A 24,247-nucleotide genomic window follows, 5' to 3' on the forward strand; every position below is an offset into this window, starting at 1 on the left:
GGAGGACTGGGTTGTCTGTCTGTCTGCTAATCCTGGAGGACTGGGCTGTCTGTCTGTGACCCAGGAGGACTGGGCTGTCTGTCTGTGACCCTGGAGGACTGGGCTGTCTGTCTGTGACCCTGGAGGACTGGGCTGTCTGTCTGTCTGTGACCCTGGAGGACTGGGCTGTCTGTCTGTCTGTGACCCTGGAGGACTGGGCTGTCTGTCTGTCTGTGACCCTGGAGGACTGGGCTGTCTGTCTGTCTGTGACCCTGGAGGACTGGGCTGTCTGTCTGTCTGTGACCCTGGAGGTCTGGGCTGTCTGTCTGTCTGTGACCCAGGAGGACTGGGCTGTCTGTCTGTCTGTCTGTGACCCTGGAGGCTGGGTGTCTGTCTGTCTGTGACCCTGGAGGACTGGGCTGTCTGTCTGTCTGTGACCCTGGAGGACTGGGCTGTCTGTTGACCCTGGAGGACTGGGCTGTCTGTTGACCCTGGAGGACTGGGCTGTCTGTGACCCTGGAGGACTGGGCTGTCTGTCTGTCTGTGACCCTGGAGGACTGGGCTGTCTGTGACCCTGGAGGACCGTCTGTCTGTGACCCTGGAGATCTGGTCTGTCTGTCTGTCTGTGACCCTGGAGGTCTGGTCTGTCTGTCTGTCTGTGACCCTGGAGGACTGGGCTGTCTGTCTGTCTGTGACCCTGGAGGACTGGGCTGTCTGTCTGTGACCCTGGAGGACTGGGCTGTCTGTCTGTGACCCTGGAGGACTGGGCTGTCTGTCTGTCTGTGACCCTGGAGGACTGGGCTGTCTGTCTGTGACCCTGGAGGACTGGTCTGTCTGTCTGTCTGTGACCCTGGGGGACTGGTCTGTCTGTCTGTCTGTGCCCCTGGAGGACTGGTCTGTCTGTCTGTCTGTCTGTGACCCTGGAGGACTGGGCTGTCTGTCTGTCTGTGACCCTGGAGGACTGGTCTGTCTGTCTGTCTGTGACCCTGGAGGACTGGTCTGTCTGTCTGTCTGTGACCCTGGAGGTCTGGGCTGTCTGTCTGTCTGTGACCCTGGAGGACTGGGCTGTCTGTCTGTCTGTGACCCTGGAGGACTGGGCTGTCTGTCTGTGACCCTGGAGGTCTGGGCTGTCTGTCTGTCTGTGACCCTGGAGGACTGGGCTGTCTGTCTGTGACCCTGGAGGACTGGGCTGTCTGTCTGTGACCCTGGAGGACTGGGCTGTCTGTCTGTCTGTGACCCTGGAGGACTGGTCTGTCTGTCTGTGACCCTGGAGGTCTGGTCTGTCTGTCTGTGACCCTGGAGGTCTGGGCTGTCTGTCTGTCTGTGATCTGGAGGTCTGGTCTGTCTGTCTGTCTGTGACCCTGGAGGACTGGGCTGTCTGTCTGTCTGTGACCCTGGAGGACTGGTCTGTCTGTCTGTCTGTGACCCTGGAGGTCTGGTCTGTCTGTCTGTCTGTGCCCTGGAGGTCTGGTCTGTCTGTCTGTCTGTGACCCTGGAGGTCTGGGCTGTCTGTCTGTCTGTGACCCTGGAGGACTGGTCTGTCTGTCTGTGACCCTGGAGGACTGGGCTGTCTGTCTGTCTGTGACCCTGGATGACTGGGCTGTCTGTCTGTGACCCTGGAGGACTGGTCTGTCTGTCTGTGACCCTGGAGGACTGGTCTGTCTGTCTGTGACCCTGGAGGACTGGTCTGTCTGTCTGTCTGTGACCCTGGAGGACTGGTCTGTCTGTCTGTGACCCTGGAGGACTGGTCTGTCTGTCTGTGACCCTGGAGGACTGGTCTGTCTGTCTGTCTGTGACCCTGGAGGACTGGTCTGTCTGTCTGTCTGTGACCCTGGAGGACTGGGCTGTCTGTGACCCTGGGGGCGGGGCCTCGCCGTCAGGTGGGCGGAGTCTGTATTTCCCGGCATGCTGCTCGTTCTTTTGGGACAGAGACGCTCCTGGAATGGCGGTGCGTATGAAGCGGGTGTTGGTGAGCGGGACTCAATCCACCGCCATCGGCCGCCTCAGCCCCTCAGTGTGTGTGCGCGGCGGGGCGGGTTTGTCCGGGCGCGGGCTGGGTGTGCCGGTCGGAGGTGTATTGTCGCCGGGGCGGTGATATGTGGGGCTTGTCGGTGAGCCTGGGCCGGAGCAGGCCTGGGCCTTGGGCTTAGGGCTTAGAGCGGGCCCGCGGCTTCACTTGGGCCTGAAATCCTCGACACTTCAGACTGTGGGGGCCTGGAGGAGGAGGGGGGGTGTCGGGTCGGGACTGGAGCACTTGGCCCGCTCGGAAAATGGGCTAATATTTCAGAGTCCGCTGTGGAGCTGCTCTGCGCCGCTACCCGGTGCTTCCTGCGGCCATTTGAGTCTTCTCGTGGGTTAGTTTATCCTTACACGCCCCCCCCCCTCTTTAACCAAGTATTTGTAATTATTCCCCAAAGAGGTTAATTTAATTCCGTGATCAGTAAATATTTCAAATACAAGATTGGGGCTGCAGTCAGTTTAAAGTAGCTGCCTTCACTTTTACTGATGTGGAGATGCCGGTTGTATAACCTGGTGTAAGATTCCTTACATTCACTTTTACTGGTTCAAACTGCTCTCAGCAAACGAGGCACATTACCAGAAAAGGCAGTTGCAAAAATTGGGGTTTTCCTTGGGATGATTAAGGTAATTTTACTGGAGATTTATGTGGATTTAATAAACATGATGTATTGGGACATAGGGAAAGTTTAATAAGACAGAAAGAACTTGCTGTCCCAAAGCACTCTAGCCTATGAAGTACTTTTGAAGTGCAATCACTGATGTAATGTAGGAAATCTGGCAGCTAATTTGTGCCCATCAAGGTTCCACAAACAGCAGTGAGTTAATGAGCAGATAATCTGTCTTATTGATGTTGGTTGAAGGATAAATATTGGCCCTGACAACAAGGCGAATGCCCCTGCTCTTCGAGTAGTGCCATGGGATCTTTCTCTCCACCCGGGAGGTGGGTGACAATGTCACATCTGAAAGAGGACACCTCGAACAGGAGCATTTTGTGTTGCTTGGATTATTTGCTTGAGTGCTACCACTGAGCCCAAGACTGACTAACCTGCATTTCTATTATGCCTTTCACATCCTCAGGATGACCCATTGTACTTAACACCCAGTGAGTTACTTTTGAAGTGTAGTCACGTGTTAAATTATCTCAGCTAGGTGGTATTGGGGTGCTACCTCTGATCGCCTAGAGGTTAGGATCGGGGTGGGGGGGGGGAGATGCCAGGATTTGTGCTCCAGATTACCAGCCAGTGATTGTTGTTGGGTGAGGATAGGATCAGAATTTGCTGTCAAATGTTTGGTCGAATAGCCTGTTGATGCTATCTTAATTTGGTGTGATTTGCATGAGGGCTGCTGCCATCCTCAGAACAATATCTCAGCCAGAGTTAGTGGGGCTGATTTTCAACTTCAGGGCCAGAAAACTTCAAAGAAAAAGGGGTGCACCGGGCAGCCAATCCACTACTGACTGTCTTTCGCCCCCATAGAATCATAAAAGAATTTACAGCACAGAAGGAGGCCGTTCGACCCATTGTGTCTGTGCTGGCTGAGAAACGAGCCACCCAGCCTAATCCCACTTTCCCACATTTGGTCTGTAGCCCTGCAGGTCACGGCTCTTCAGGTGCACATCCAGGTATTTTTTAAATGAGTTGAGGGTTTCTGCCTCTACCACCCTCTCAGGCAGTGAGTTGCAGACCCCTACCACCCTTTGGGTGAAAAAATGTTTCCTCATTTCCGTTCTAATCCTTCTACCAATCACTTTAAATCTATGCCCCCTGGTTATTGACCCCTCCACGAAGAGAAATAAGTCTTTCCTATCCACTCCTTCCATAATTTTGTACAGCTCAATCAAATCACCTCTCAGCTGCCTCTGTTCCAAGGAAAACAACCCCAGCCTACCCAATCTGTCATCATAGCTAAAGTTCTCCAGCCCTGGCAACATCCTCGTAAATCTCCTCTGCACCCTCTCTAGTGCAATTATATACTTCCTGTAATGAACTGTGCGCAGTACTCAAGCTGTGGCCTAACTAGTATTTTATAGTTCCAGCATGACATCGCTGCTTTTATATTCTATGCCTCGCCTAATAAAGTATTCCATATGCCACCTTAACCACTTTACCTACCTGTCCTGCTGCCTTCAGGGATCTGTGGACATGCACTCCAAGGTCCCTCACTTCCTCTACACCTCTCAGTATCCCATTTATTGTGTATTCCCTTGCTTTGTTTGCCCCTCCTCAAATGCATTACCTCACACTTCTCCGGATTGAACTCCATTTGCCACTTTTCTACCCACCTGACCAGTCCATTGATATCTCCCTGCAGTCTACAGCTTTCCTCCTCACTATCAACCAAACGGCGTATCTTGTGTCATCTGCAAATTTCTTAATCATGCCCCCTACGTTTAAGTCCAAATCGTTAATGTATACCACAAAAAGCAAAGGACCTAGTACCGAGCCCTGCAGTACCCCACTGGAAACAGCTTTCCAGTCACAAAAACACCAGTCGACCATTACCCCTTGCTTCCTGCCACTGAGCCAATTTTGGATCCAATTTGCCACATTCCCCTGGATCCCATGGGCCTTTACTTTTTGACCAATCTGCCACGTGGGACCTTGTCAAAAGCCTTGCTAAAATCCATGTAGACTACATCAATTGCGCTATCCTCATCGATCCTCCTTGTCACCTCCTCAAAATTCAGTCAAGTTGGTCAGACACGACCTCCCCTGAACAAATCCATGTTGAATGTCCTTGATTAGTCCATGCCTTTCTAATTGACAGTTTATCCTGCCCCTCAATTGATTCCAATAGTTTGCCCACCACCGCGGTTAGACTGACTGGCCTGTCATTACTCGGTCTATACTTCGCTCCCTTTTTGTACAACATTAGCAGACCTCCAATCCTCCGGCACTACGCCTGTATCCAGTGAAGTTTGGAAAATGATTGTTAAACCCCTCCGCTATTTCCTCCCTTGCTTCTTTTAACAGCCTGGGATACATTTCTTCCGGCCTTAGTGATTTATCTACTTTCAAAGACAATGCTTCCTCTCACTGTTTATCCCATCCAATATTTCACACTCCTCCTCTTTAACTTCGATCCCTGCATCATCCCGCTCCTTTGTGACGTCAGATGCAAAATATTCATTAAGAACCTTACCCACATCTTCTGTCTCCACACGTGGTTTACCTGTTTGGTCTCTAATAGGCCCTACTCTTTCCTTAGTTATCCTCTTGCTCTTAATGTATTTATAAAACATCTTTGGGTTTTCTGCTAATAATTTTTCATGCCCTCTCTTTGCTTTCCTAATTTCCTTTTTAACTTCACCCCTGCACTTTGTATACTCCTGAGCTTTCCATAGTATTGAGTTCCCGGTGTCTATTATAGGCTTTCTTTTTCTGCCTTATCTTACCCTGAATGCTTCTTGACATCCAGGGGGCTGTAGATTTGGCAGCCCCTCCCTTTTTATTTGTGGGAACATGTTTACCCTGAACCCCTTGAATCACCCCTTTGAATGTCTCCCACTGCTCTGACACTGATTTACCTTCAAGTAGCTGTTTCCAGTTTACTTTTGCTAAATCACTTCTCAGTTTAGTAAAATTGGCCTTTCCCCAATTGAAAACTTTAACTCTTGCTCTGTCTTTGTCCTTTTCCATAACAATGCTAAAACTATTATGATCACTACCTCCAAATGCTCTCCCACTGCTACTTCTTCCACCTGCCCCTCTTCATTTCCTAGAACTAAATCCAGTACTGCCTCCCCCCCCCCCCCCCTCCCTTGTTGGGTTTGCTATATACTGGCTTAAAAATTTCTCCTGTATGTAATTGAAGAATTCTGCGCCCTCTATACCATTCACACTGTTTATATCCCAGTTAATGTTATGGTAGTTGAAATCCCCTACTATTACTGCCCATTGAAGTTGAAAATTACCCCCAGTACCTTCAGGAGAGTCTTAAAAAATTTGATCACTATATTTAACAGTAGAATTGCTGCATTAGTAACATGATTTTGTAATGTGGCTCCTTTAAGTGCCTTTGGCTTTCCGGAATACAAACATTTTGTACCCAGTCCTTGTAAATACTAATTGGCCAGTTATATGACCAGATAATCTGTCTTAGTGATGTTGGTTGAGGGATAAATATTGGCCCTGACAACATAAAACAAGGCTTTTTTCACATTTTCACCTTTACAACATTTTATTTTTATCAAATTGAGACTTGCATATCATTTTGCTACATTTCATTTTAATCTTGAAGATTACTTTTATCTCATACCACCTCTATCAGATCTTTCCATGTTTATAGTTTTGTTTTTCTGAACTCTAATCCTAGTGCTCTTGCCACTAATCCCCACTTCAGTAGGCAATGTTGACCAAAGCTACTATTAAGCCCCTCAGAATACGATAGTTTACAGGTTCGATTCCTCCATTTATGCTGATATAGCTGGTCTCAGCCTGGGTGGCAAGGGGGGCACTACAATTAGCGTCAGCACTGGGTGGAGGGGAACAGAGCTAGGGTTCACACTTTAACAACTTCTGGGTGAGGACAGGATCCAGTCCAGCTCCCTGCATAAGAACTTAGGAACAGGAGTAGGCCAGTCAGCCCCTAGAGCTTGTTCCATCGTTCAATGAGATCACGGCCGATCTGCACCCAAACTCCATTTATCCATTTATCCGCCTTGGCTCCATATCCCTTAATACCCTTGGCTAGCAAAAAATCTATCGATCTCAGATTTAAAATTATTAATTGAGCTAGCATTTACGTTTTGTAGGAGAGTCTACACCTCTAACACCCTTTGCGTGAAGAAGTGTTTCCTAATTTCTCTCCTCAATGGCCTGGCTCTGATTTTAAGATTATCCTAGACTCCCCCACCAGCGGAAAATGTATCTCTATCTACCTGTCAATTCCTTTCAAAATGCTAAAAACCTCCATCAAATCACCCTTTCACCTTCTAAATTCCAGGGAATACAAGCCTAGTTTATGTAATCTCTCCTCATAATCTAATCATTCTTTGTGTTATTGGCATACTTGGATATATGGCTCTCTATTGTTATCTAAGTCATTAATAAATATAGTGAATAGCTGAGGCCCAGCACAGATCCTTGTGGGACACCACTAGTCACTTCCTCCCAATTTGAGTGCATACCCATTATTCCTACTGTTGTCTTCTACATAACCAATCTCCTAAACAGGTCAGTGATTTGCCTTCAATTTCATGAGCTTTAATTTTAGGTAAGTCTCTAGGAGTCCATATAAGCTACATCTGTAGACATTCCCCTGTCTACTACTTCAGTTACTTCCTCAAAAAATTCAATTAGGTTGGTTAGACATGACCTACCCTTTACAAATCCACATTGGCTCTGTCTAATCAGCTCAAATTTCTCAAGTCCTCATTCACTCTCCTTAATAGATTCTGATAACTTCTCCACAGCAGATGTTAGACTAACGGGCCTATAACAATCAAAGTTCTTCCGGTAGTCTTTATGAAAGCTCACATATAGCATTGGCTATTTGGCCAAGAGTTGTATAGGAAAAGTGCATTGCTGTCCTGCACAAGCGGCCCACAAAGTCAACTTGCTAGTACCAAAGTGTCACTGATGGGCATCCAGTGAAGCGTTATTTTATTGAGTTTCCCTCATCTGTACACCTGCCGTGAGAGCCACCTTATAAAATAAAACTGATTCACAGCACAGAATCAGGAGTATAATTGTAAAAATGTTTGGGTTACATTTGCAGTAGCTAGTGGATTAGAGAATGCATTGACACTGGCAGAACACTTTTCTCTCCCTTGATGGTGCTGTTAGTGTACGGTTCTACATATGCCCAAAGTACTTCAATGCAACATCAAGGAAGTGCTGCCTTGTAGGAAATGACATTCTTTGGCTAGAATATGAAACTGAAGCCTAATCTTCCTGTTTTGATTGTTCAGGTGGGTATTAAAGATCCCACAATAATTTGAACAAGAGCAGGGCGATCTGATGTCCTGGCCATCATTTGTCATCAGATTAATTTGTCGTCTCATTTGTGTCTGTGGGATCTTGCTGTGGCTGCTACTTTTGCCTTCAGAACTACAATGACTGCACTTCGAAGTGCTTTGAGATGTTTAAGAGATCTGCTAAGGTGCTATATAAGTGAGCTTTTTTTTCATACGTGCTGTGATTGACCTTATGTAAATTTCTAATTACAGTACTTTTATGTAAAGTGTTCCAGAGCACCAAATTCACTGCTGTGATTAAGAATTTCTCATGCAAACAAAATGGTCAAATGTAGAATTCCTGTTTATGGCCAATGTTTAGCCCACTGGTAAACTAAAAGCAGCACGTTTTATCACCTTTATAAAATGTTAGCTTTGTTGAATGAAGCATTAAAAAAGAAATTTTGCTACCTTTATCTGATCTCTCTTTGTGAACAGCCATGTTCTCCCTACTGGTGAAAGTCTCAGTGTCCATTTCCATCGGTGAAAGTATCTTATACGCAGTCTTTTTTTATTCGTTCATGGGATGTGGGCGTCGCTGGCAAGGCCAGCGTTTATTACCCATCCCTAATTGCCTTTGAGAAGGTGGTAGTGAGTCGCTGCCTTGAACCGCTGCACTCCATTTGGTGAAGGTTCTCCCACAGTGCTGTTAGGAAGGGAGTTCCAGGATTTTGACCCAGCAACAATGAAGGAACGGCAATATATTTCCAAGTCGGGATGGTGTGTGACTTGGAGAGGAACGTGCAGGTGGTGGTGTTCCCGTGTGCCTACTGCCCATGTCCTTCTAGGTGGTAGAGGTCGTGGGTTTGGGAGGTGCTGTCGAAGAAGCCTTGGCGAGTTACTGCAGTGCATCCTGTGGATGGTACACAGTGCGCCGGTGGTGAAGGGAGTAAATGTTTAGGGTGGTGGATGGGGTGCCAATCAAGCGGGCTGCTTTGTCCAGGATGGTGTCGAGCTTCTTGAGTGTTGTTGGAGCTGCACTCATCCAGGCAAGTGGAGAGTATTCCATCACACTCCTGACTTGTGCCTTGTAGATGGTGGAAAGGCTTTGGGGAGTCAGGAGGTGAGTCACTCGCCGCAGAATACCCATCCTCTGACCTGCTCTTGTCGCCACAGTATTTATGTGGCTGGTCCAGTTAAGTTTCTGGTCAGTGGTGACCCCCAGGATATTGATGGTGGGGGATTCGGCGATGGTAATGCCGTTGAATGTCAAGGGGAGGTGGTTAGACTCTCTTGTTGGAGATGGTCATTGCCTGGCACTTGTTTGACACCAATGTTACTTGCCACTTATGAGCCCAAGCCTGGATATTGTCCAGGTCTTGCTGCATGCGGGCACAGACTGCTTCATTATCTGAGGGGTTGCGAATGGAACTGAACACTGCAATCATCAGTGAACATCCCCATTTTTGATATTATGGAGGGACGGTCATTGATGTAGCAGCTGAAGATGGTTGGGCCTAGGACACTGCCCTGAGGAACTCCTGCAGCAATGTCCTGGGGCTGAGATGATTGGCCTCCAACAACCACTACCATCTTCCTTTGTGCTAGGTATGACTCCAGCCACTGGAGAGTTTTCCCCCTGATTCCCATTGACTTCAATTTTACTAGGGCTCCTTACTGCCACACTCGGTCAAATGCTGCCTTGATGTAAAGGACAGTCACCTTCACCTCACCTCTGGAATTCAGCTCTGTTGTCCATGTTTGGACGAAGGCTGTAATGAGGTCTGGAGCCGAGTGGTCCTGGCAGAACCCAAACTGAGCATCGGTGAGTAAGCGCTGCTTGATAGCACTGTCGACGACACCTTCCATCATGTCTGAGCAACATGCGTGATGTTTTCAGTCATATTGGACTAGACTAGATAGTAAATTACAGTCTCCTTTTAGTGATAAGTTTGAAAGTGTCAGATTCAAAAACTTAGATATTTAATGAATCAAGTGTTAAAAGAAGTATTCCCCATGGCCTGTTCTCACATCTTAGTTGTGTTGCAATAAACGGAAACATAAGAAGTTTAATTCTGTTTTACAAATAGGTTTCCTAGTGACATTCTAAATTACGGGGTTTATTTTTGCTTCACTGAATGGATTCTTTGTCAAGGCTGTCAAATTGGTTTACTCTGGGAAGAGACAGCTATTTTGTAATGATTTTTAATTAAATTGCAATTAAATTATTTGCAACTAAAATGCAAGTCCGTTCACATTTCTGAGATATGTTGCAATTGAAGCCTTAACTTGTGCTGGGGTGCATTATGGGGTGAGCTTGCATGCTAATTACTTTATTATAAAGAATAATGTTTTGTCTTAAAGCATAAGGTTGATTTTACACTGGTGGCTACTATGTACTGTGGAAAATCAGTGATTTCTACTGTTCCTGTTTAATGAGTATTTTCATCATGCAGGATAAATGCCAAGCCTCTTCATGACAGTCCTGACCAGACTAACTCCAAATAAATCAGATTGAAAATACAAAGGGAAAAGTTAAAATTATCCATGTAATATGTAGAACATTTTTTTAAAATGGAATAATAGTGTCCAATCGTCTGATCATTTTTTATCTGGTTTGAACCATGTCCCTTTGTTCTACTCTTGCAATGTCTAAACATTGTCAATCAGAACTTGTAAGGAAAAAAAATTCAACTTATAGCCTTTCCAAAAATAAGTGGTTTTGAAATAACTTCATATGTCTTTCAAACTTTATTTTAAATCTTTTTAATGTATTATCACCCCTATTTAACTTTTTCTGTTTTTTTATAAGAAAGTATATATATATAATTATTATATAGGGATATATATAACTTCTGATGTGGCTGCCTGTTCACAGTCATGCTGCTATTATTTCTTTCACTTCCAATTGTTTGTGTTTTTTGTTACACATACCTAATTCATACCTAAAGGTCACATGGCTATCAATCAAAATATGGTATTCTAGACTTGTATAAAACAGTGGTGCTCACTTTTGGAACATCTGCAAGTTTATGTACCTGACTGTCGCAAGGATGTTCTAATAAGTGATATTAGTGATTAGTCACAAGTGATTGCATATCAAAGTAATTTTTTGGTTGTAAAGCGCTGTGAACGCCCTGCAGACATGTTAAGGTTCTATGTAATTGTAATTCCTTCTTTCACTGAGTCCTAAGTTTGAATGGGTTGGTTATGGGGGAAGAAACTGGGATGAGTCCTGTCTTGAATGGAGCTTGATGTAACAGACTTTGTCATATTTTACTCATGATGTTTTTGTTGGCTTCTTTCAGAGTGAAAAGAAGGAAAATCCTATGCGTGAGCTCCGCATTAGGAAGCTATGTCTTAATATCTGTGTAGGTGAAAGTGGTGACAGACTCACCAGAGCTGCTAAAGTGCTGGAGCAACTCACTGGCCAGACTCCAGTGTTTTCTAAAGGTTAGTAGTTCTGATTTCCTGCCCCCACCCCATCTGATGTACTGAATCTAATGTTTTGATCAAAATAAGACAGTGGGTATTCACCTGGGCCTGGATTCAAATTCAACTTGTACAGGATAAAAGTCTAGGGTGCTAACAAAATGCTGGGTGAAATAAGTTACAGCAGTGTCGTCCCCTCACCACAATGGGGCAGACCCACTTGGCAATCTTATTGAAGGCCATGGCATGGCTCGTAGGTATTAGAAAATTGACACTGGTACAAGGGTTTGGTGTGCCTCTGAAGGTCGGGTTTATGGTGTTTTTTCAGGCAGAGTAGGAAGAGATTAACTTTGTATCTGGTCTGTGCTTCAGTTAGGATCGATTAAAAATAAAATCGTTGGACTATAACTTGGTGTTGTAAAATTGTTTACAATCAGTTAGGATCAACATAGGAACTGGAGTAGGCCATTTAGCCCCTCAAGCCTGTTCCGCCATTCAACGAGATGGCTGATTTGTGACCTAACTCCATACACCTGCCTTAGCTCCGTATGCCTTAATACCTTTTGGTTAACAAAAATCTATCAATCTCAGATTTAAAATTAACAATTGAGCCAGCATCAACTGCTGTTTGCAGAAGAGAGTTCCAAACTTCACTCCTGAAAGTGCTGCCTCTAATTTTTAGGCTATGTCCCCTTGTCCTAGTCTCCCCAACCAGCGGAAATAGTTTCTCTCTATCTACCCTATCAAAATGTAGGGTAGATAGAGAGAATCTATCCTATATTCCAGGGAATACAACACTAGTTTGTGTAATCTTTCCTCTTAATTTAACCATTGGAGTCCAGGTATCATTCTAGTAAATGTACACTGCACTCCCTCCAAGGCCGCTATATCCTTCCTACGGTGTGGTGCCCAGAACTGAACACAGTACGCCAGGTGTGGTCTAACCAGGGTTTTGTATAGCTGTAGCATAACTTTGTATTCTAGCCTCTAGCTATAAAGGCCAGCATTCCATTAGCCTTTTTGGTTATTTTCTGCATTAATGATCTATGTACATGGACTCCTAAGTCTCTTTGGACCTCCATTGTTTTGAGCTTTTCACCATTTAGAAAGTACTCTGATCTATCCTTTTTTGATCCAAAGTGGATGGCCTCGCACTTGCCTACATTGAAATCCATTTGCCACCGTTTTGCCCAAACACCCTCCCTATGTTGTCTGCCTCTTGGTTCTGGCCCGCACCTCAGACTGTTGCTGTTGTCCAAATGAATGCACCTTGTGCTTTAGCTTTAGGCACCATCCAGAGTTCCTGCTTGGCTACTACTGAATGTGTCCCGTCCTCCAGCCTTAAGTACCATCCATCGTTCCTTCTTGGAACACTCCGACCGGTTTCGCCATCTTGCGGCTCATCAGGGAGCTACAAACAAACAGACCAAGTCCTTAGTGCGTCACTTGCAAAGGTTAGGTTTTAAAATGGTGGGCAGAGGGGGGAAACACCCTCCCTATGTTGTCTGCCTCTTGGTTCTGGCCCGCACCTCAGACTGTTGCTGTTGTCCAAATGAATGCACCTTGTGCTTTAGCTTTTAATTTCTTTGTGCTTTAGCTTTTAATCTATTAATATCTTTGTAATTTTATGCTTCCACCTACATTGCTTACAATGCTGCCTATCTTTGTATCATCAGCAAACTTGGATATGTGGCTCTTTATCCCATCATCTAAGTCGTTAATAAATACAGTGAATAGTTGAGGCCCCAACACAGATCCCTGTGGGACACCACTAGTCACATCCTGCCAATTTGAGTACCTGCCCATTATCCCTACTCTCTGCCTCCTGCCACTCAGCCAATTTCCTAACCAGGTCTATAACTTGCCCTCAATTCCATGAGCTTCAACTTTAGCCAACAGTCTGTTATGTGGGACTTTGTTGAATGTCTTCTGGAAGTCCATATAAATAACATCCATAGACATGCCCCTGTCCACTACTTTAGTCATCTCTTTAAAAAAAAAAAATTCAGTCAGGTTCATCAGGCACGACCAACCCTTTACAAAGCCATGGTGACTCTCTGATCAGCTGAAAATTCCTGAATCAGGAGAACTTTGGAAGATTATATTTAGGGCTTCTGCACATTCTTCCTTTAAAATCTTGGTATGGAAACCATCTGGTCCTGGGGGTTTGTCACTTTTTAGTGTCATTATTTTCTTTGTTACTGTTAATTTGCTTACATTTGATATGGTGAGCCCCCATCCATGATTCAAAATTAGTTTCTTTTGGGTTTCTAGCATGCTATCCTCTTCCTCTGCTGTAAATACTGACGCAAAGTATTTATTTATTTAACATGTCTGCCATTTCCTTATTTTCATTCACAGTATCACTATCTGTTTTTGAGACCCACATTGCTCTAGACCACCTTTTTCCTAATATAATTGTAAAAAAGATTAATGTAAGGAGTCACACAATACCAGGTTATAGTCCAACAGCTTTATTTGAAATCACAAGCTTTCGGAGCTTTGCTCCTTCGTCAGGTGAGTGAAGAGTTGCATAAAGGCACAGCATATATAGTCAATTCTGTATCACGTTAGATTCTTTCTTGAACACCAGTTGAGCTGGGACAAACATTCCATTTCTCAACAATGATTCTCCCCTTCATAAGCACAAAAAAGATCCCCACAAGTAAATGAGGTGACTGGCTCATACACTTTGCAACTATAGCTGTTGCATTTCCATTGAGAATTAGAATGATAGCTTCAGCTGGCATTACAACCTCAGTCCTTTTATTGGGGCACTGGATGGAACAGTTTATATCTGCAGGAAAGGATAAAACTAGTTGAACTAAGCCCAGTGCAGAAGTTTACTCGTGAATAAACTGTGGTTGAGTCCGTGGCCTAGATTCAAAGCTGTCTTGTTCTATGAACTGCAAGTGGGAACAAATCAGCACTTGGTAATCCTTTGATGTAGCAAAACTAGAAGTACATTTTTTTAAATTTCTGGTGTCTAATTTTACCCAGTGGTATTTACAGAATTTCCAACTTTGTATGTCTGTTTATTGAATACGATAAATATAATAACAACCATATGACCAACCATTAAGTTTAGAATAGTTATGGAAAGGGACAAGGAACAATCAACAGTGAAGATACATAACTGGACGAGGGCTAATTTCAGTGAGTTAAAAAGGGATCTGGCCCAGATGGATTGGAAAGAAAGATTGGCAGGTAAAACAGTAAATGAGCAATGGGAGGCCTTCAAGCAGGAGATTGTTTGGGTACAGAATAAACACATTCCTATGAGGGAGAATGGAAGGTAATCCAAAACTAGAGCTCCCTGGATGACCTGAAGATATTGAGATTAAAATGAAACAAAAAGGAGGCTTATGATAAATGTTAGGTTCTCATAATGCAGTAGAGAATCAAGCAGAATACAGAAAGTGCAGAGGAGAACTGGAAAGGGAAATGAGAGGGGCAGATGAAATGATTAGCAGGTAACATAAAAAGGAACACCAAAGTCATTTATAATCATATAAAGAGTGAAAGGCTAGTCAAAGGAAGGGTTGGGCTGATTTGGGACCAAAAAGGAAATCTTGTGGAGGCAGAGGGCTGTCCTGAGGTACTAAATGAGTACTTTGCATCTCTCTTCACAAATGAAGAGGATGTCACAGTAAAGGAGGCAGGGGTAGAGAAATTTGATAGGATAAAAATAAATAGGCACTTAAGGTTGGCAGTGTGTAAAGTAGAACAGTCAGCCAGTCCAGATGGGATGTATCCCAGGTTGCTGAGGGAGTTATGGGTGGAATTAGTGGAGGCTCTGGCCACAATCTTTGAATCCTCCTTGAATATAGGAGTGGTGCCAGAGGACTGGAAGGTTGAAAATTTTACACCCCTGTTCAAAAAAGGGGAGGGGGATAAATCTACTACAGGCCAGTTAATCTAACGGTAGTGGTAGGAAAACTTTGAGACCATAATCCGGGACAAAATTAATTGTCACTTCGAAAAACATGGGTTAATAAATGACAGCCAACATGGATTTGTTCGGGGCCAATTGTGTCTGATAAACTTCTTTGAAGTAACACAGAGGGTTGATGAAGGTAGTGCAGTTGATGATGTGCATATGAACTTTCAAAAAGGGTTTGATAAAGTACGACATAATAGACTTGTTAGCAAAATTAAAGCCCATGGGATTAAAGGGGCAGTGGCACAGTGGATACAAAATTGACCAGGGGACAGAAAGAGAGTAGTGGTGAACGGTTGTTTTCCAGACTGGAGGGAAGTATACAGTGGTGTCCTCCATTGTTCGATATTAGGACTGCTACTCTTTTTGGTATTAATTAATAACCCGAACTTGTGCGTAAAGGGCATAATTTCAAAGTTTGCAGATGACACAAAACTTGGAAATATAGTAAACAGTGGGGAGGATAGCAGTGAACTTCAGGAGGACATAGACAGACTGGTGAAATGGGCAGACACATGGCAGATGAAATTTAGTACAGAGAAGTGTGAAGTGATGCATTTCGAAGAAAGAATGAGGAGAGGCAATAGAAACTAAATGGTACAATTCTAAAGGGGATGCAGGAACAGCGAGACCTGGGGGTTCACATACACAAATCTGAAGCGGGCACGACAAGTTGATATGGCTGTTAAAAAGCATATGGGATCGTGGGCTTTATAAATCGAGGCAGAGTACAAAAGCAGCAATGTTCTGCTAAACCTTTATAAAACACTGGTTAGACCTCAGCTGGAGTATTGTGTTCAATTCTGGGCACCGCACTTTAGGAGAGGGTGCAGAGATTTACTAGAATGGTACCAGGGATGAGGGACTTCAGTTATGTGGAGAGACTGGAGAAGCTGGGATTGATCTCCTTAGAGCAGATTGTTACAGGAAGATATAATAGAGGTGTTCAAAATTATGAATGATTTTCATAGAGTAAATAAGGAGAAACTGTTTCCACTGGCAGGAGGGTCAGTAACCAGAGGACACAGATTTAAGGTAATTGGCAAAAGAACCAGAGGGGAGATGAGATTTTTTTTATGTTGCGAGTTGTAATGATCTGGAATGCACTGCCTGAAAGGGCTGTGGAAACAGATTCAATAGTAACTTTAACAAGGAATTTGATACATATTTGAAACGGAGAAAATTGCAGGGCTATGGGGATAGCGAAAGGGATGGGACTAATTGAATTGCTCTTTCAAAGAGTCAGCACAGGCACGATGGGCCAAATGACCACCTTCTGTGCTATATGATTCTATGATCCTAACCAAATGCAAACCCTAGCTATTCAATTAAATTGGTTTCAGATTAACACCAAATTTAAGTTCTAATTCCTTTCCAATGCACTTCAGTGTTGTTTGTTTCGAGTTTAATGAATGGTTCAGTAGTTTGATAATTTTGCATACCCCTAGATTATTGAAATTGAAATCTGTATTCATTGCTCTGGACTGAGCAGATGTTCAGTATTTTGATGATACAGTTGCAAATGACCGCACTCATTTCTCCAACAGCTCGCTATACTGTACGATCTTTCGGTATTAGAAGAAATGAGAAGATTGCTGTTCATTGTACAATCCGTGGAGCCAAAGCTGAGGAAATTTTAGAGAAGGGTCTAAAAGTGAGTTGTTTATAGATTTATGTATATTTTCTGTGCATTTAGAAGTCGGTTTTACTTAAAATTGACCAAAATGGTAAGTGGAACAGGCTACCAATCTACTTATATTTGTATATAAAATTTATATGTATGACACAACCCACTTGCCATGCTTAAAGTGCAATGGTAATGTTAGATTCTATTACTTTTAATGGGTAACATAATACCTTTATTAATCTTTCCACCACTGGTGGCGCTGTGGCGTGACTCAGCTAGGTCCAACTGGTCTGTTACAACAATCTAAAAGACATGCTGTTTTCTTGGCTAACTGAGTATTATCATGTTAAATATTCATTGGGTACAAGTTTTGTTTAATGAATGGACTTGTACTTTTTTTTATTTGTCTGCAATCATAAGTCTATCTGGGGGAATAGAGATTTAAAAGTGTATGATACAATTTTACAAAATACCAAATATTCAGCTAGTAATAATAGATAACTGCAATATGAATGTGTATCGACCTTCCTTTAAAATGTAAAAGTCTGGCTTCCAAGTTTGCACAGAGTAGCTGAGCTTTACAGACCAAAAATGTCTGAGGCTCAAACACTGCTGTGTATTGATTTAGCTGATCTTAGTTATGGTATAGGTATTACAACTGGTCTTGGCATCCATGAGTAATGGGAGCAGGGTTTGGGAGTCATAAATATGGCCAGGGTTCCCACATCTGATTTCCATCTAGTGACAGTGCTGGAAGTATATGTGTGTGGAGTTTAGGTGAGGATGGAATCCTGCTTGGCTGTGACTCTCCCAACAGTCAATTAACCTGCCATTACTCGCTGTTGAGGTTCACGTGAGTAATGGCTACTTGGGCATGGTATCAGAGGCTGACCAGTGCCTATGGTAATGTACTCCATGAAGGAGTTAATACATTCAGGAAGGCACAAAATTGGTGAAAAAATTAAAAATTGAAATACACTAATCTAATTATATAATAAAAAGCCATGTGTCTGTAGTAGATGTTGTGACTTCAGCGTCTCTTGTAAATGTCCATCAATTTTCTATTTCCTCATTAGATAAGTATTTTCTTCCCCACCCACTCAACTACATGCCTCGGAATAAAATGTTGTCACATAAATAACTTTAAGAAAACCCACAATTTGTGCAGAAACTTGGTTCCAACAGCTTCCTTTTTTTCCCCCTTCCAGAAACAGTACAATGTATGCTGCTGGTCCCCTGAACTCCTTGGACATTGGGTACACTGTCATCTACACCCCCAGCCAACTGACTTCTCATGTTTGCCAATGTAAACAAAATGCACATGCACAGAAGTTGCTCCCCAAACAAAGACTATGATTCCATCCATTTCTGATAGAAAAGGCTACAGATCCCCAGGGCCATTGAGTGGCTGCGGCCCCAACATATGCACTAAGGAATCTGCATCTTTTTTCAAGTGATGGCCAACTTACGGGCTACAACACTACAAAAATGAAGAACTGCCTATTCTTCCTTTCTATTTTCGGCATCTATAAACCTGCCTTTAATCCAGGCAGTCATTGACCAGTCCAGCCTACACACTGCAGGCACCACAGTACCCATGAACAACGCCATGAGATACTGACAAGTAATTTTACAATTTAGTTTTGTAATTTAAAACAGTCTTGGCTGATGCAAAGGTGCTAAGTAAAAGCTAAGTGCTTATCCATAAGGGAAGATAATTGAACCTGCTTGTTGTACAGCTCCCTCTAGCTGGTTACAGGTCTGTTGTGGGGGGGGGGGGGGGGGGTCATGGGAGTCGGCTTGAGGAAGGGAGAATCAAAGGCAGCAAGTAAAGTAACAGTACTTAATAGTGTGGGAGAAGTGATTCATCATGAAGACCAGATGGGTGTAATAAGGCATTCTTTACCTTTTAATAGTTTGAGAAGTTGCCAGTTGAAATGCACTGGGTGATGCAGGTTGTTCGAACACACTGTATCTTTACCTTTGGAACGCAGGTTTGAATCCACCCCAAGGCGATGAACACAACCTCTTCTCTGGCAGTAACAATCTTGTATGTAATGAATGAACTGTGTCCTTCAGGGAAGGCTCACTGATGTGGGAAGTGGGGGGAATGGACAATGCTGCATTAGGAGATGCTGGTCTGAAGTTTGCGTTAAGATGCTGCTGAGGCAGAATGTTCATCCTTCCTCATCTCATTCAGTTTTTTTTTCTCTTCCTGCCCCCATTTTCCCCTCCGCTTGAAGGTGCTGACTCCTGCTGAGGCACAGTTGCATAGGGGCCCATGTACCTTATCCAAATGAATGCTCTGTGCGGTATGCCTAGGTAGTGAGTATGAGCAGGATATTTGATTATGGGAGGCATCATATCTTGAGCCTTAACCTGTCCTCAATTGCTTTTCACACATTTTCACTTGGTTATTCGGTTACTTCTGTGCTGGAATCAAGAGGCGAGATCCTGGCTGATTTGTTTGCCCCTTCCCCCCCAGGAAACAAAGGCCAATTATGGAGTCCGCACTACCACCCCAGCTGAGTTCAACTCACTTGAATGCAGACCAGTCATACCTGGGATCTAGCAGGTATTACTGGCTCAGTATCCTATTGGGCAGTGTACTTATCTGCTGTGCTTTTGGGAAGCTATGTGCAAAGGGAGCTTTTCTGGGCATCCGGCCATGCTTTACGTGATCAGTGAGCATTTGATGTTGACACTGGGTGCCTATAGAAGTAAAAGTGATCCATTCTCTAGCAGTGAAGTTTCTCACCTAGAATTAATCAAAATTTATGCTTCAGATCTATATAAATATTAAAACCTTTTTCAGGTTCGAGAATATGAACTGAGGAAGAGCAACTTCTGCAACACTGGGAACTTTGGCTTTGGGATCCAGGAACATATTGATCTGGGCATTAAGTATGATCCTAGTATTGGAATTTATGGTCTGGATTTCTACGTGGTGAGTGAATGCTGAGATTTTTATAGTTACATTCTTGCAACACGCTGGCAAAGGGAGCTACTGCCCAAGTTAGAAAATGACCTATTGGTAGCCCAAAACCAGACTATCACCATTGGTCATTAATTCTGGTACAAAAATTAATAATTTGTAGTATTTAGTGCAGCTGTGATTGCACTTCATGTCATGGGGAGCTTGCTAACTTTTAAGCAGACTATTCTCACACACACGCAAAAAAAACACTCAATTTTTAACAATAGCATGTATGCCAAGTACACATACTGTTTTCAGTTATATGATGTTTTTGATTTGGGCAGATCCACATTTATAATGATCAATCAGATGATCGCTACATCTGATTGCACAGATCAATATTTCAATACCAGCATTGACTGGTGGTGAGCAGAGTCTATTGAATGTAACACCAGCTGGTTACAATACACACAACAGCATGCACTCTGCTCACCAGTACTTCAGGTGGTTGGACCCCTAATTTTAAACTGGCAATCTGTTATCAGATGGAGAATATGTTGATTGTGTAATAAGCAGTTGGTGTTGCATTCAGTTACATGCACTCATTGATGTTTGATAAGGTGGTGTAAATCTTCTTGTGGCACTATTGCTTTTGTGTTGGTCTTTGGCCACTGGCTTCCGTCGTGCAGTTCTCGGGCAACTGTTACTTGGATTGAAATAAACTTACTGCATTTTTAAGACTGCAGGCCAGGAAGTCCAATTGTTTTTTATTTAATGGATATTCCTGACTGCCAGCAGTCTTTCAGGGGCCATTCTGACAGCCGCAGTGCGATTTGATGCTACTTCACAATGACATCCCACATATTGTAGTTCTGTGCCAATCTACCCGCTGAGTAACAGCTCCCCACAAGTGCACCCATTTTACACCAAGGTCGACTGTACGTTAGAAAGGTAAATGAGGGCCAGTGGCATAGTTAGCTAGCTCTCCCAGGACCTGATTGCAATACAGCAGTAACACAACCTCAAAGTATTCACGACTCCCTGAAGAGCAAATCGACATCATCCTTTACAGCTGTGTTCCTTCAACGTACTGTTTCAGGGTGAGAAAATATTTCATAACTTATTTTGTGATGATACGGTAGACTGAGATCAGAGATACAGTACTGCTAATCTGATGAATAGCACTGAACCCCACTAGAATTTCAATAAAGCATAAAGGTATGCAACAGAAAATGTTCATATTGTTCCACTTGTAGTAGCTGCACCAGCAGTAGCATTATAGATTTGCCTTTCCGAGGTTGGTTTGTATTTGGAGAGAACATTTTGAGCTGTATATTTGAACTAGGTGAAAGTATGGTCGGTACAAGCTTGTAATTGTAGCTGATAGTGGTAGGAGTAGTTTGAGATGATGAATTAAAAGTATCAATCTGTTCAAACCAAATTGACACTATTACTGATAACTGCAATGGGGGAATGCGACGCACTACATATTAACATAAAGCATTTGTTTTATACTTCTGCACTGTAAGTCTTTTTTTCAAAATATGTAAGGAATCTTACAACACCAGGTTATAGTCCAACTCCGAAAGCTTGTGATCTTCAAATAAAACAGTTGGACTATAACCTGGTGTTGTAAGATTCCTTACATTTGTCAACCCCAGTCCATCACCGGCATCTCCACATCAAAATATATATTTATAGTTTATTGTAGTTATCTATTTGCTTGAGGTATATATTATCTCAAGTGCACAGAAGGCTCTGTTTTGTGTAACCCTGACAGCCAGCTCATATTTTAGGAATGGTTTGCAGAAAGAAGGAAAATAATTTTTTATCCTTGTTAAATTCTTGCCCAGTAATGTTTCTGTTAATAATTTGTTTTGCTTGTAATTCACAGGTCATGGGGCGGCCTGGTTTCAGTATTTCTGATAAAAAGGTCAAAAGGGGACGCATTGGTTCAAAGCACAAAATTTCCAAAGAGGAATCAATGAGGTGGTTTCAGCAGAAAGTAAGCAGCGTCTCAGATTCTATTCCCCCCCCCTCGTTTCTTCCTCCTTGTCCACAGTGACTTAAGTTCAGGGCATAATCCTTTTATACATTGGGGGAAAATGAACCATGAATTTACAGCTGGTTATGTATACTCGTATGCAGTATTACAAATCGGTCTCCATCTCCACCATGTTTAAAATGTTTAGATATCTAAGAAGACTGCAGAATAAATCCATGGGTATATCTGGGAAAAATATTTAGAAGATTTAAAAGCTTTTTTTGGTAACAACTGGATTCCTGATTAAAGTTGCCATGACTTTTCAATGTGGCATCCCCATCGCCTCGTTTCCCATACCACCCCCCCGCCTTGCAAAAATAGTGGGTCATCTGAAAGATTCATGAATGCTAAAGTGTTGCATTAAATGGAAGCTGTGCTCTCGGATACAACTATTGGAGTTACGTTTTGAGCATTTATGGTTTTTAACTTTTTAAAAAAAAATGATTTAGAATCCTACTGATCTAATAATAAGGTCCTTTGTTGGTATCCTTGTTTTAAGGTGCAATCTTTCCTCAGATAGTTTGAATTCCAGAACTACCTGTGTGTACAGTTGTGGATGTCGCTACTAGGTAGCACGTATGTTGCTTTTCCAGTGCAGTGTTAAGCTCTGATGGTTGGGTGGAGATCACAGCTGTACTCAGCAATCAATAGATCAGAGATTACTTGTATGCATCAAACAGTCAACGGACCACTCCTCCCCTATTAATCCTAAATACCACATTGACCCTTTAGCAATCTTGCTGGTGTTCGTGTTAAAAGCTCCAGGCATTAGCACTAACCAGAAATACAATGGCGAGAGGAGAAGGTGGAAATGATGATTCAGTTTAAAAATATATATTTTTTTAAACTAATCCAGGACAAAGCTCTTGTGCATTTAGAATTTTGCAAATTGCCCATTTTCAGTCTTCAGAAGCTGCATGTGGATAAAACAGTTTCGCAATCAATTAATTTAAGATTATTTTATCCATTCACTTCCCCTTGTCTCATTACCCCTGCACTGGTAATGGATAGTTGACCTATTCCCGATTCGCTTGCTCCTTAGTGACTTGCCACAAGGGTGGCTCCCAATTTCCCTCTTCACATCTAAGATTGGAAACTTAGGGGCGAGGGGGAACTGAACTGGCATAATTCCATACATTTAAATTTGTTTATTTCTCTGTAGCTTTACAATCTCTCGGGGTGCCGCTTGTATTGAATAACATTTGGGTTTCTTGTGCTGTAGATGGAAACATTACTGTACTGTAAGAGCTCTTGTAGTTTCATATGCAGCTTCTAAAATAGCATTGGAAAACATGCCTCTTTCAAACTTCTATCTGTATCAGTAAATACATAAGCTGCAACATTAGGGATAGTACTTTGGAACTGAGCCTCTGGATCTCCAGAGATTTGGGTGTGGGTAGGCAGGGATGAGGCAGACATGTTGAGGATGCATGCAAACCAGCTCCGCTTCATTCTGTTTGTCAAATGTACTGCATGCTTACTAGTGTAATCTTTGGTTAATGTTTTGTTTCTTTGTTTTGCAGTATGATGGTATCCTCCTGCCTGGAAAGTAATTTGAAGAGCACGTGAAACATGTACAATAAAAGCAAATTGAAACAGAACTATTAATGCCAGTGTCTCTTTTTTTAAAAAAAATTGTTTGACTATGGTAACACTTCAGTGGTTTAAAACTGCTGGGAGTAGTGCACTATTGAGTTACAGAATGTGTTTTGTTAACCAGGAGTTCTGGTGCAGTCTTTGATGGCTGGCAAAATTTAGCTTTTCCATAACTGCTCTAGATTTAGAATAGTTATGGAAAAGGACAAGGAACAATGAAACGTGAACATACTCAACTGGAGGAGGGCTAATTTCAGTGAGTTGGAAGGGGATCTGGATTGGAATCAAAGATTGGCAGGTAAAACAGTAAATGAGCATTGGGAAGCCTTTAGAAGGAGAAAGTTCAGGTACAGACTGGACACATTCCCACGAATGGGAAAGGAAGGGCATCCAAAGCTAGAGCTCCCTGGATGACTAAAGATATAGATTAAAATGAGTCAGAAAAAGGATTATGATAAATGCCAGTCTCCTAATACAGTCGAGAACCAAGCAGAGTACAGAGGAGAACTGAAAAAGGAAATGAGGGGCAGAGAGTATGAGAATAGATTAGCGGGTAACATAAAAGGGAATCCAAAAGTCTTTTATGAACATATAAATAGTAAAAGGATAGGACCGATTAGGAACCAAAAGGGAAATCACCTCGAGGAGGCAGAGGGGATGGTTGAGGTACTGAATGAGTGCTCTGCATTGTCTTCACTAAGGAGGATGATGCTGCCAATGTCACAGTAAAGGAAGAGGTAGAGAAATTGGATAGGATGAAAATAGATAGAGGGAGTACTTAAAAGATTGGCAGCGCT

The 24,247-nt window shown here is 43.1% G+C and overlaps 1 protein-coding gene across 1 annotated transcript; it reads left to right on the forward strand.

Annotated features, from left to right (window-relative positions):
* Positions 1-1,848: 1,848 nt before the first annotated feature.
* LOC137321567 (large ribosomal subunit protein uL5-like) lies at positions 1,849-23,455 on the forward strand. Its single transcript, XM_067983978.1, has 6 exons — positions 1,849-1,927; positions 11,203-11,347; positions 16,814-16,920; positions 19,709-19,840; positions 21,705-21,815; positions 23,378-23,455. Exons 1-6 carry the CDS (start codon positions 1,922-1,924, stop codon positions 23,405-23,407), a joined length of 531 nt encoding a protein of 176 aa, XP_067840079.1. The 5' UTR covers positions 1,849-1,921; the 3' UTR covers positions 23,408-23,455.
* The last annotated feature ends 792 nt before the right edge of the window (positions 23,456-24,247 follow it).

Source organism: Heptranchias perlo, chromosome 5 (genome assembly GCF_035084215.1).
Source record: "Heptranchias perlo isolate sHepPer1 chromosome 5, sHepPer1.hap1, whole genome shotgun sequence".
Lineage (NCBI taxonomy): Eukaryota > Metazoa > Chordata > Chondrichthyes > Hexanchiformes > Hexanchidae > Heptranchias > Heptranchias perlo.